Source organism: Dasypus novemcinctus, chromosome 9 (genome assembly GCF_030445035.2).
Source record: "Dasypus novemcinctus isolate mDasNov1 chromosome 9, mDasNov1.1.hap2, whole genome shotgun sequence".
NCBI classification, from domain to species: Eukaryota; Metazoa; Chordata; class Mammalia; order Cingulata; family Dasypodidae; genus Dasypus; species Dasypus novemcinctus.
The window spans coordinates 97,069,285-97,083,746 of NC_080681.1; the positions used below are offsets into that span (position 1 = coordinate 97,069,285).

The 14,462-nt window shown below is 42.3% G+C and overlaps 1 protein-coding gene across 5 annotated transcripts in view; it reads left to right on the forward strand.

The window, feature by feature from the left end:
- Positions 1–3,568: 3,568 nt before the first annotated feature.
- Positions 3,569–14,462, forward strand: part of MEAF6 (MYST/Esa1 associated factor 6) — a 36,887-nt gene continuing 25,993 nt past the window's right edge. For all 5 annotated transcript variants that reach the window (XR_011649694.1, XR_011649695.1, XM_004472264.4 and 2 more), the window contains exons 1-2: positions 3,569–3,978; positions 5,273–5,388. Coding sequence is in view for 3 of the 5 variants with exons in the window: in XM_004472264.4 (XP_004472321.1) it covers positions 3,889–3,978; positions 5,273–5,388 (206 nt within the window). In the remaining 2 variants the exon portion in view is untranslated. The remainder of the gene's footprint in view (positions 3,979–5,272; positions 5,389–14,462) is intronic.

The window sequence follows — 14,462 nt, forward strand, 5'->3', positions numbered from 1 at the left end:
CTCTAGCACCAGATGCCACATTCTTAACCACTCTTACCATCCCTCACAGAAAAATAAATCAGTAGCCACAGGATAGTGCTATATAGGAGAAGCACTGGGGATTGTGTAAGCACAGAGAAATGGAACTTGACAAAACCTAGGGAGTCGGGGAAGAATGAGGAGAGGCCAGGGGGGTGAGGACAGAAAGGAACGTTTTTAGGCAGAGAGACTGGTTCTCAGAAATGCTAGAGGTGACAAACTAATGAGAGACTGGAGGAACGTGAACTTTGTTAGGGGAAAGAGGGTGAGTAAAATTTCTTGTTCCTGATAACAGTAGGCTGTTATTTTGATTAACCTTCCCACTGAAAACAGCTAAAAAGAAATCTGATAAAATATAAACTAAATGTTAAAGCATCTAAGAACTGACAAATTAGTAAAAGCTATTAGAAGAAATGGAGTACAGATGCATGGAAACCACATTTGATCTATAGACAAACCATATTGATTCCAGCAAATCAGACCTTCCCCTAGGCTGAATAGGACAGAAATTAAAACTCAAAGCCCAAATACAATGAGTCTCATAAATGATTTCCACAAAAAGCAGGCATACCAAATGGCTACACCTTTTGGAGTAAAAGAATGAACCAGAAACAGAATCCTCCCAGAGACTGCAACCTGGGAGCTCGGGAAACCTGAAGCCTTTAACTTGGTTTAAGATAGACCTGTACTATTAGTGCCCCCAGACGTCTGATAGGAATAAATGTATTCTTGTCAATGGCATCGGGAATCTGTGTCTCTTTTTGTTGTGTCATCTTGCTGCATCAGCTCTCCATGTGTGTGGCGCCACTCCTGGGCAGGCTGCACTTTTTTCACACTGGGCAGCTCTCCTGATAGGAATAAATGAAATTACTTTTTTGGAAATTTTTTCTCAGAGATTATTTTTTTCAAAGTACACAAGAAAACAAGGCACCATAGGTGTGAACCAGTAGAAATAACAAGACAGTAGAAACTAATTCTCAGAGGCTTCAGATACTGAAATTATAATGTAAAAATTATAATATGTTCCTGGTTACTATTTTCAAATTGATAAACTTGAAAATATGCACATGAACCAAGAAAATGGGAAAAAGTGAAATGGGAAATTATTTTAAAAACCAACTAGGGACACAACCAATCCAGTGTCCACATAGAAGAGGTGGCATTGGATTGGGAAAAGTGGACATAATGGACAAAGGGTATGGGGAAAGGCAGGAAGAGATGAGAGGTGGAGGCGTCTTCGGGACATGGAGCTGCCCTGGATGGTGCTTCAGAGGTAATCACCGGACATTGTAAATCCTCACAGGGCCTACGTGATGGAATAGAGGAGAGTATGGGCCATGATGTGAACCAATGTATATGAGGTGCAGAGGTGCCCAAAGATGTACTTACCAAATCCAATGGATGTGTCATGATGATGGGAACGAGTGTTGTTGGGGGGGGGGGAGAGGGGGGGTGGGGGGGGTGGGGTTGAATGGGACCTCACATATATATTTTTAATGTAATATTATTACAAAGTCAATAAAAAATAAAAAAATTAAAAAAAAAATAAAAATAAAAAATAAAAGGCAAAAAAAAAAAAAAAAAAAAAAAAAAAACCAACTAGAACATTTAGAAATGAAAAATACACTAACTTTAAACCCATCCGTTGATGGGTTTACATCAATGGATGGGTTTAACAGATTAGATAAGGCATCAGTGAGAATTAGTGAACTGGATGATAGGTCAAAAGAAATTAGCCACACATAAATTTGACAGATGAAATGGACCAATTCCTCAAAAAACTCACCTGGTGTATATAATTTTAATCAGGGGCTTGGAATTGAACCAGGGACCTCCCATCTGTGAATCAGGTGTTCAACTACTTGAGCCACACCCACTCCCAGAAATAGGTAATCTAATAGCCCTATAACTATTAAAGAAATTGAATTTGTAATTTAAAAACTTCCAAAAAGAAATCTCCAGGCCCATGTGGTTAGAATCCTACCAAACATTTCAAGAAGAATTAACACAAATTCTATACTATCCCTTCCAGAAAATCAAATGAGACAAGTACTGTTCACTAAAAAACAAAACAAACCCTCCCCACACATACAAAAAACAAAACAAACCCTCCCCACACATACAAAAAAACTGGAGACCAATAGCTCTTAGGCACTTGGATGCAAAATTCTCAATAAAATCCAACAATATATAAAACAAATTATATGACCTGGCTAAGAGGGGCTTATACCAGGTATGCAAGGCTGGTTCAGTATTTGAACATGATTCTAGGTAATCCACCCTATGAATAGGCTAAAGAAGAAAAATCACAAGATCATGTCAATTGATTCAGAAAAAGCATTTCATAAAATTCAACACCCATTCATTACAAAAATTTCAGCAAATAGGGATGAAAGGAGCATTTCCTCCACTTGACAAAGAGCACCTACAAAAAACCTACATCTAACATCATACTTAATGGTGAAAGACTGAATGCTATTCCCTAAGATCAGGAACAAGGGCTGTATGTCCACTCTCACCATTCTTATTCAACAGAGAAATTCTAGGCAGCACAATAAGACAAGGAAGCAAAAAAGAAAGCAGACTGGAGCAGAATAAATAAAACTCTTCCTTATTTCAGAGTTCATTAAAAAAAAAAATCTCTAAGTATCTACCAAAGGCCTTGTACAATTAATTAAGGAGCTCAACAAGGTCAGGAAACAAGATCAACATACAAAAAGAAATTATCCAGAATACAGCACAGAGAGGCAAAGAGATGGGAAATAAAGAGAGTTCAGAAGAAAAGAGAAAATGAGGCAGAGGCATAGCTGCAGAAAAATGGCTGAGAATTTCCCAGAATTGATGAAAGATGCTAATCTACAGATTCTGGGAACCCAAGACTCCCAAGCAAAGAAAAACATCCCACAACACCCAACACAGTGAAACTGCAGAACACTAAAAAATGGTTAGTTGAGGCTGGATTAGTCAACAGGGTCAAGAGAAAACAAATGGAATGGTATTAGACATAAAGATCGATGCTAATATTTACATAGTCCTTATTACTTGCTAAACCCTTTCTATACAATAAGTGCCTTACTCCCTAAAGCAATTGTATTAGGTAGGTACTATTACCTCAGTTTTAGAGATGAGAAAGTTGAGAGAAGTGAAATTTGGTTACTTGCCCAAGGTGGCAGTTTATAAAGGGGTAGGATTTTGAACTGCGTAGTTCTGGCTTCAGTTTGTGCTCTTAAACAGTCACATACTTGTCACTCTCAAGGGCAACGGAAAGCTAATGAAAGGCTTTATAACCAAGGGAGCAAAGTCAGATTTGTTTTTGGAAGATTACCCTAGCACTACAATGGATAAGAGAGTGGAGGAAGATAAGGGTGGCAATAAGTAGGCTGTTGGAACTATACAGTGAAAACTAGGGAGAGTCTGGATTAACTAGGAAGGTGGCACAGGGGACAGACATAAGCAAATAGTTATACAAGCTCTTCCGGAGTCGCGTCCGCGGTCTTGGATTTGGGATCAGATGATCCCACGTTTCTGACGTGGGCAACTGGGATGGTGAAAATCATTCCCTTAAGAAACGACTTACAGAGGTTTACGGAGGAATTTGTTTTTAGAGATGGTGAGTTTAAGGTGTCTGTAAAGCCCGGCCGTCAACTGAACGGCAGAACTGCGGCTAGGACCAGAACCAGAACCACAGAGCCCGAGAACCTACCGGCAGAACCTGCCAGAACCAATGGACTAGAGACAGGCGCCGCGCACGCGGCTCCGGAAGCCGCTCGCGCAGGCGCAGTGCGATAGCAGGGCGCCCCCTCGCGGGCCCGAGCCAGCGTGCCGGGACCGCCCCCAGCCTCGCGCCACCGCCGCCCGCCTCAGCCCAACATGGCGATGCACAACAAGGCGGCGCCTCCGCAGATCCCGGACACTCGGCGGGAGCTGGCCGAGCTCGTGAAACGGAAGCAGGAGCTGGCGGTGAGGGGCTGGCACCGGGGGCGCCCCCAAGTTAGGGCCCCGCTCCTGCCCCCCGCCTCCAGGCGCCAGCCCGGCCGTCAGGCCGTTACTCCGGGGGCGCAGTGGCGGGCTGGGAGTCCGGCGGCCTCAGGTCGGGCTGCGCATTCCGTGGCCCGCGGGCCCCTCTGCTTTCCCGTGGTGCGGACCCGGAGCTGGGTGCTGGGAGTCGGGGCCGGGCCTCAGAGCCTGGGGGCGGGGCGCGGGAGCAGGGAAGAGAGGGGGTGGAGAAAGGAGGGGGCGTGGAGGAAGGACGGCGCCTTTGGGGAGCGGGGCGGGTTTTGTGTGCGTGCTCTAGAATGGGCGAGTAACTGTGAGCTTTGGGTGTACGTCCGGGCGTGTCCGTGCCTTTGGGGGTGAGTAAGGGTGGGCGAGTCTGTGATCTTTGGGGGGGGGGGGCGGCGAGCGCGTCCACGGGCTGTGGGGGGTTCAGGTTTGCCCGTGGATTTTGGGGAAGTGGGGCCGGAGGCGGGTGAGGGAAGGGGATCCAGTCTGGCCTTTGGAGGGTGGTCGGGGGCGTGTCCGTTTGGGGAGGAGGAGTTCATTCGTTGGATGGGGCGTTTGATAAGCAGGAGTGTGGAGTGTTTGGGAACATCTAGAAGGTGACAGGCGAGGGAAGGGGACTCAGTCTGTGGAATTCGCAGTTTGTGACTTACACCCAGGGTCCTGTGCACCTGGAGGCTAAGATTTCCCTCCCCTTCCTTCCCCTCCCCTCCTTTCCGCGTTTGACTTGGGCTTGAGGGAGGCCTATCTCGACTGAAGCTGCCCTTCCAGGTTTCCATAGCAACTGGCAGCCCAGTGCTGGCGGCCTTTCTGAGCCAGCCGGTAGGGAAACTAGCTCTGGAAAGCTGCTCACTCTTCCCTCTCCCTGGTGGAGATACCTTTTGTGCGTGGGAGTGGAGCCTCCCCCGGTTCTGCTTTAACTGGGGTCCTTGAATTACGGGTTCCAAGGACCCCCTGAAATATGCGCGCCATTTTGCATGTGTATGCATTTTTTTTTTAAACTGAGGACAGTCTCTACATTCCATTCTCTTCTCAAAGGGATCAATCATTTTCCCCAAAAAGGTTAAGACTGACTTAGTCTGAAACTACCTGCCCCTCTGTCATTATCACTCATCTCTTTATCATTCATCTCTCCACAAGAGTGGTTTAGTATGCTTGAGCTGAGATCTATATGCCTTAATAAGATTTCAGTTTGGTCTGACTTACTGTTTACATTTAAAAGGCATTATCCATTTCCATGTTTGTCATCTCCCAGGAAACACTGGCAAATTTGGAGAGACAGATCTATGCTTTTGAAGGGAGCTACCTGGAAGACACTCAGATGTATGGCAATATTATTCGTGGCTGGGATCGATATCTGACCAACCAGAAGTGAGTATCAGAAGCCTGTTGTGTTCTGTAGTGCCCTCTTTACTAACATTGTTTTTAGGACTATATTTTTCTCTGGTAGCAACTTTATAGCTATAGTGAGGCAGTAGTAAAGTGGTGGAAGTGGAAAGAGGTTTGGGCTTGAAGTGGACTCTGGCTCAGCCACTGCCTCCCTGAGTACCTTGGACACATCCTACATGCGTAAAATAAAGCAAGTTGGGCTTATAGCACAGGGTCGTATGAGGCTTAAATGAAATACAACATATGAAAGTATCTTATACAAAAGCACTGCTCTACGGTTCCCCATATTTTAATCAGTCGAGAGTTCCGCCCTCACAATTTTTGCCATATTTTGATATTATTCTTTAAAATTTTCACTCAAGCTTTTTGAAGATTTTCAAATCAGAAAAACTGAAGGAATAGTGCTTGAACACTTTATATTCTTTACCATCATTCAGCAATGGTAACATGTTTACACATTTGCTTTCTTTCTATCTAATATATGTAAAGATTCATACCTATATCTATACTTTTAAAAATATACATATTTTATTTTGAAATAATTATCAGTTCACAGGAAGTTGCAAAAATACTAGAGAGAGGCTCTTCGTATCCTTCACCCAGTTTTCCCCAGTGGTTGTGTTTTATGTAACTGTAGTACAATATCAAAACTGGGAAATTGACATTGATATAATACGTGTATATAGTTCTGTGCCATTTTATCACATGTGTAGATTCATATAACCACCACTGCAGTTGAGATTTAGAACCATTCCATTACCACAAAGATCTCTCAGGTTACCCCTTTATAGTCATACCTACCCTTCCTCTTTCCAGTATTTTTTTTTTTTTTTTGCTAAGCCATGAGAAAGTTAGTTGCAGATATCCTGACATTTCACCCCAACATATGTCAGTGTGTACATTCTTTGAGTAAGAACATTTCTCCTACCTAGCCATCATTATCACACTTGGAAAATTAACATTACGAATTAAAATCACATTAATATATACTTTTAATTCAGATTTCCCCCTTTCCAAAAAAAAATGCTTTGCTACTTTGTTTTGATCCAGGATCTGGTCAGTGTTTGTGCCTTGCATTTGGTTGTTATGGCTCTTTAGTCCTTTTTAATTTAGGAGAGTCTCCCATCCTTTTTTGTTGTTGTTATGGCATTGTCCTGTAGAATGTACCACATTCTGGATTTTTCTTTTTGTGACCTCATGAAAGATTTTTATACATTTTTGGTAGAAATGCTGCATAGGTAATGTTGCATACCTCAGGTTGTGTTTTCATTCTTTTTTTTTTTTTTTAAAGATTTATTTATTTATTTATTTCCCCCCCCTCCCCCGGTTGTCTGTTCTCTGTGTCTGTTTGCTGCATCTTGTTTCTTTTTTTTTTTTAAAGATTTATTTATTTATTTAATTCCCCCCCTCTCTTGGTTGTCTGTTCTTGGTGTCTATTTGCTGCGTCTTGTTTCTTTGTCCGCTTCTGTTGTCGTCAGCGGCACAGGAAGTGTGGGCGGCGCCATTCCTGGGCAGGCTGCACTTTCTTTTCACGCTGGGCGGCTTTTCCTCACGGGCGCACTCCTTGCGCGTGGGGCTCCCCCACGGGCTCCCCCACGCGGGGGACACCCTTGCGTGGCAAGGCACTCCTTGCGCGCACCAGCACTGCGCATGGCCAGCTCCACACGGGTCAAGGAGGCCCCGCGGACCTCCCATATGGTAGACGGAAGCCCTAACCACTGGGCCAAAGTCCGTTTCCCGTGCATCTTGTTTCTTTGTCCGCTTCTGTTGTCGTCAGCGGCATGGGAAGTGTGGGCTGTGGGCGGCGCCATTCCTGGGCAGGCTGCACTTTCTTTCGCGCTGGGCGACTCTCCTTACGGGGCGCACTCCTTGCGCGTGGGGCTCCCCTACGCGGGGGAGCCCCCTGCGTGGCAGGGCACTCCTCGCGCGCATCAGCACTACGCATGCGCCAGCTCCACATGGGTCAAGGAGGCCCGGGGTTTGAACTGCAGACCTCCCATGTGGTAGACGGATGCCCTAACCACTGGGCCAAGTCTGTTTCCCTGTTTTTTGTTTTTAAAAGATGAAGCTTTTTGTTTTTAAAGATTTATTTTTATTTGTTTCCACTCCCCCCCCTTGTCTGCTCTTTGTGTCCACTCGCTGTGTGCTCTTCTGTGACCACTTCTATCCTTAGCGGCACAGGAATCTGTGTCTCTTTTTTTGTTGCGTCATCTTGCTGTGTCAGCCCTCCATGTGTGCAGCGCCATTCTTGGGCAGGCTGCACTTTCTTTCACGCTGGGCGGCTCTCCTTACGGCGGGTACTCCTTGCGCGTGGGGCTCCCCTAGGCGGGGGACACCCCTGCGTGGCAGGGCACTCCTTGCGCACATCAGCACTGCGCATGGGCCAGCTCCACACGGGTCAAGGAGACCCGGAGTTTGAACCGCGGACCTCCCATGTGGTAGGTGGACGCCCTAGCTTCTGGGCCAAGTCTGCTTCCCCCAAGTCTTTTTGTAGAGATGTCTCTTTCTCTCTTCAGTTTTGCCAGTGAATGCCTTATGTATCTTGGGGCACCTAGGTTAGGTGCATAAATATTTAATATAGTTATTTCTTCTTGGTGAATTGCCCTTTTTATTAATATATAATGACCTTCTTCATCTCTTATAACAGTTTTGCACTTAAAAGCTATTTTGTCCAATATTAGTATTGTTACTCCAGATCTTTTTTGGTTACTATTTGTGTGGAATATCTTTTTTTAAAAAACAAATCAATTTTACAGGTACATATTAATAAAGCATGCAATTCATCCAAAGTGTACAATCGGTGGTATTTCGTATAATTACATAGTTATTCATACATCACCTCAGTCATTACTAGAGCATTTTCATTATTTCAATAATAATAATAAACAAAAACCAGACAAGTAAACAAGAAAATTCTTATCCTCTCAATCTCTCTGTTTCCCCTGCTCTACATATCTGCTATTCCTGCTATCTTGCACAATTATTTTTTATGTTTTATTGAGATATATTCTCGTACCATATGCTCAATCCAAAGTATGTAGTCAGTGGCTTTTAATATAATCACAATGTTATGCGTTAATCACCACAAAAAATTTTAGAACCATTTCATTACTCCAAAACAAAAAACTTCACACCCCTTAGCATGGCTTCTCTAGCCCTGCATAACCACTAATCTATTTTCATATTTATAAATTAATTTATATTTACATTTTATATAAATGGAATCATATGATATGTTTCACAGTGTATTTAGTTCATAGTAGTGCAGTCATACAGTATTTGTCCCTTTATGTCTGACTTGCTTCACTCAACATAATGTCGTCCATTATGCTGTTATATCATTTCTTCTTACAGCTACATAAAATTCCATCATGTGAATATACCACAGTTTGTTTATCCAGTCATTGGTTGGTGGATACCTGAGTTGTTTCCAACTTTTGGGAATCATGAATAATGCTGCTATGAACATCGGTGTGCAAATGTCTGTTTGTATCACTCTTCTCAGTTCTTCTGGGAATAGGCCCAGTAGTGATATTGCTAGGGTCATGTGGCAAATCTATATTGAACTTCTTCAGGAACTGCCGAACAGTCCTCCACAGTGGCTGTACCATTCTACATTCCTACCAGTGGTGAATAAGTGTTCCTATCTCTCCACACCCTCTCCAGCCTTGTGTATTAGTCAGCCAAAGGGGTGCTGATGCAAAATACCAGAAATTGGTTGGTTTTTATAAAGGGTATTTATTTGGGGTAGGAGCTTACAGATACCAGGCCATAAAGCCTAAGTTACTTCCCTCAGCAGTCTTTTTTCACATGTTGGAGCAAGATGGCTGCTGAAGTATGTGAGGGTTCAGGCTTCCTGGGTTCCTCCCTTCTAGGATCTTGCTTCTCCCTGGGTTCAGGGTTCCTCTCTTCCCAGGTTTTGCTGCTTTTCCCTCTGTGCTTAATTCCTGGGGCTCCAGCTTAAGGCTTCAGCATTAAGCTGAAATTCCAACTCAAAAACCCTCCAGCTCTATCCTTTGCCATGTCTTTTATGTGAACGCCATACAGGCACAAAAGGTTTACCTGATTATTTAATCAAGTAAGCCTCTGAATCCAATATTATCTAATATGCTCAGAGGAAAAGATCAGTTTATAAACATAATCCAATATTTCTTTTCGGAATTCATCAATAATATCAAACTACTACAACTTGTAATTCTCTATCTTTTTAATAGTGACCATTCTGATAGGTGTGAAATGATAACTCATTGATTTACATTGCCCTTATCATTAGTGAGGATGAACGTTTTTTCATGTGTGTTTTTGCCATTTGTATTTTTTCTTTGGACAAATGTCCATTCAAATCTTTTGCCCATTTTTAAATTTTTGATCAGGTCATTTGTCGTTTTATTGTTGAGGTTTTTTTTTTTTAAAGATTTATTTTTTATTTATTTCTCTCCCCTTCCCCGCTCACCACCCCTCCCCCCACATACACACACAGTTGTCTGCTCTCTGTGTCCATTCGCTGTGTGTTCTTCTGTTAGCTTGTATTCTTGTCAGTGGCACCCAGAATCTGTGTCTCGTTTTGTTGCGTCATCTTGCTGCATCAGCTCTCTGTGTGTGCGGCCCCACTTCTGGGCAGGCTGCACTTTTGTCACACAGGGCGGCTTTCCTTACAGGACGCACTCCTTGTGTGTGTGGCTCTCCTATGCAGGGGACACCCCTTAGGGCACGGCACTCCTTGCGCACATCATCGCTGTGTGTGGGCCGGCTCACCACATAGGTCAGGAGGCCCTGGGTTTTAACCTTGGACCTCCCATGTGGTAGGCGGATGCTCTATCCGTTGAGTCAAATCCGCTTCCCTACTGTTGAGTTTTAACATCTCTTTATATATCATGGATATTAAACCCTTATCGGATCTGTGATCCAGATATTTTCTCTCATTGGATCTGCCGCCTTTTTACCCTTTTGACAAAGTCCTGTGATGTACAAAAGTGTTTATTTTTGAGGAGGTCCCATTTATCTATTTTGCATTTTGTTGTTCATGCTTTGGGTGTAAGGTCCATGAAACCACCACCTACCACAAGGTTTTTAAGATGTTTCCCTACATTTCCTCTAGTAGATATATGGTCCTGGCTTTTATATTTAAGTGTTTGATCCATTTTGAGTTGATTCTTATATAGGGAGTGAGATAGGTGCCCTCTTTCATTGTTTTGGTTATCTATATCCAGTTCTCCCAGTACCATTTGTTGAAGAGACTGTTTTGTCCAGTTAACATGGACTTGATAGGTTTGTCAAAACCAGTTTTTCTATCCTTTCACTTTCAACCTGATTGTGTTTTTACATCTGAGGCGAGTCTCTTGTAGACATCATATAGTTGGCTTATACTTTTTTTAATCTTTTTTGTCAGTCTGTATCTTTTATTGGGGAATTCAATCCATTAACATTCAATATTATTACTGTAAAGGCATTGCTTACCTTGTCCATTTTATCCTTTGGCTTCCTGTTGTCATCTTATTGTTGTCTGTCTTTTTACCCTTTAAGTTAGCCTTTACTAATAATCATCCATTATAAGTCTCTTGCCCTTGTCTTTTTTCTTTCAGTCTGTAGCACTCCCTTTGGTATCTCTTGTAAATCTGGTCTTTTGATGACATAATATCTTGGTTTTTGTTTGTTGTGAAGGCTTTAAACTCACACTTATTTTTTGAAAGACAGTTTTGCTGGATAAAGAATTCTTGGCTGGCAGTTTTTCTCTTTCAGTACCTTAAATACATCATACCTCTTCTCACCTCCATGGTTTCTGATGAAAGATGGGCACTTAGTTTTATTGAGGGTCCCCTTGTATATGATGTATTGTTTTTCTCTTGCTGCTTTCAGAATCCTCTCTTTACCTCTGGTATTTGTTATTCTGAATAGTAGGTGTCTCAGAGTAGGTCTGTTCTGATTCATTCTCTTTGGGGTGCATTGTCCTTTTTTTTTTTTTTTTTTTTTTTAAAGGATTTATTATTTATTTATTTCTCTCCCCTTCCCTGCCACGCCCAGTTGTCTATTCTCTGTGTCCATTTGCTGTGTGTTCTTCTGCGTCCACTTATATTTTTGTCAGTGGCACCGGAAATCTGTGACTTTGTTGTGTCATCTTGCTGCATCAACTCTCTGTGTGTGTGGTGCCACCCTGGGCAGGCTGCACTTTTTACGTGCTGGGTGGCTCTCCTTACGGGGAGCACTCCTTGAGCATGGGGGCTCCCCTACGTGGGGACACCGTTGTGTGGCATGGCACTCCTGTGCACATCCGCACTGCACATGGGCCAGTTTATCACACGGGTGGTCAGGAGGCCCCTGAGTTTGAACCCTAGACCTCCGATGTGGTAGGCAGATGCTCTATCCATTGAGCCAAATCCACTTCCCATTCTTCTTGAATATGGGGATTTATGTCTTTCATAAGGGTTGGGAAGTTTTTGGTCATTATTTTCTCAAATATTCTTTCTGCCTGTTTCCATTCTCTTCCCCTTCTGGGACACTAGTAACATGTATGTTTGTGTGTTTCATGTTGTCATTCAATTCCGAGACCCTGTTCCATTTTTTCCATTCTTTTCTCTTTCTGTTCTCTTGTCTTTTCAAGTTCAGATACTCAGTCCAAGGCACTAATTCTGTCTTCCATCCAGGAGGCTCTGGGGATTGAACCCTCTCCATATGGTAGATGGACACTCTTATCAGTTGAGCCACTTCTGCTTCCTTAATATATTTTTTATCTTATCCACAGTGTCTTTCATTCTCATAAGCTCTGTTGCTTTTCTTTGCAGGCTTTCAAATTGTTCTTTATGCTTACCCAGTGTCATCATTTTTTTAAAATAAAATTTTATTGAAGTATATCATTCACACATGAACGTAGTAAAACTTGTGAATTCACAAAAAAAAACATGTATATTATCATACAAGCTTTCCATACATCTCCCCACCATCAACACCTTGCATTGTTGTTAAACATTTGTTACAAACTATAAAAGAGAATTGCCAAAATATTACTAACTATAACCCATATTTACATTTGGTATATTTTCCCCAACCTACCCAGTTCTTTTTTTTTTAATTTTAGTTTTTTATTTTATTTATTTATTTTTTAGAAGATACTTAGATTACATAAATGATACATAAAAAATGTAGGGGATTCCCATATGCCCCAGTCCCTACTCCTCCCACACTTTCCCACATTAACAACATCCTTCTATAATGTGGTACATTTATTACAGCTGATGAACACCTATTGGAGCATTGCCACTAAGTGTGGCTTAGAGTTGATATTAAAGTTTTTTTTTATTTTTTATTTTTTTAATTTCTCTTCTCTTCCCACCCCGCCCCCCCACTTCCCCCAGTTGTCTGCTCTCTGTGTCCATTCGCTGTGTGTTCTTCTGTGACCACTTCTATCCTTATCAGCGGCACCAGAAATCTGTGTTTCTTTTTGTTGCATCATCTTGTTGTGTCAGCTCTCCTTGTGTGCGGCGCCATTCTTGGGCAGGCTGCACTTTCTTTTGCACTGGGTGGCTCTCCTTATGGGGTGCACTCCTTGCGCGTGGGACTCCCCTATGTGGGGGACACCCCTGTGTGGCACAGCACTCCTTGCATGCATCAGTACTGACCACGGGCCAGCTCCACACGGGTCAAGGAGGCCTGGGGTTTGAACCGCAGACCTCCCCATGTGGTAGGCGGACACCCTATCCATTGGGCCAAGTCCGCTTCCTTACATTAAAGTTTAAACTCTCTCCCACACAATTTTGTAAGTTATGACAAGATATATAATGGCCTGTATCTGTCATTGCAACATCATTAAAATGATTTAATGATTAAAAGCTGAAATTCACCAAACCCCTTTGTACATGAAAGTTATGATTTTTTTTAATTGAGGGCATATTCTGCTTCAAAAGATAACAGCTTTTGCAAAGGAATCATAGCATTTTAGAGCTGGGAGGACCTAGGGTAGGTTAACTGCATACATTTTGAAGTCAAACAGCCTTGGGTTTCACCCTACTTGTTCTACTTTAACTAGGTGTGAACTTGGGGACAAGTTACTTAACCCTTGCTGAGTCTTTTTCCTTATTTGTAAAATGGGAATAAGATCACCTACGCTCTTAAATTGTAAGAAATATGAGACAATGCCTGTACACTACTTATTACAAATTCCATCACACAGTAAGTACAAAATTATGGTGACTCATTTTATTTTTTAATCTAACTTGTTTCAGATAAGGAAACTGAGGCCCAAAGAGGTTACATGGTATTAAATGGAAACATAGCTAGGTACTCAATGAATCTTGGGATAGACTCCAAGTCTTCTAACTCCTAATTTCTTATTTCATCTCTTCTGTTGCATAGCTTCCAATAGAAACCATAGTACTCTCCATTTGTCATTCAGACTTGTCATTTTTGAGAATCAATTGAGAAAAAATAACCATAGTAGAAATACAGTCATCAGTTTATTCTCAGCTTTTCAGTTTAACTCACAACTCTTGATTCCAAGGATAAAATTTTAGGGCCACAAGATCATCCTTTGCTTATGTAAATAAATTCCATCCTGGAAATCTATTTCATTCCATTCAGAATGAAGCCACTAAAGAGTTAAGAATATAGGCTTGAGCTGTTGGGGGAAAATGATTAGTGACAATTTTGAAGTCTAAATGCAGGGTAGGATGGTGAAGAGTTAGCACACCAATTAACATTTCTGAATCATTCTAACTCTTGTGTTCTTATTTTTCTTCCTAAAGCTTTCTTTCTCTTTACTTCTTTTGTATTTCTCACCATGTGTTCACAGGTCTATCCCCACATCCCTACCTATTTCCTTTATCCATATCAGGGTGTTTGTGAGTTCTCAGCTACCACTCAATTCTAACTTTGCTTATTTCTTTTTACCCTTTCTCAGAGATCTATCTGCTGCTTTTTTCCTGAATGTGGGTATAGATCTGTTTGCTTTCATCCCTCTCTCCCTCTCTTGTGTGCATGTGTCTCTGTCTTTTCAGTCCCCCCTCCCTCTTTATCTGTTGTCTGAATCTCCCCATCTCTCCAATTCAGGACTATGTATGAGTATC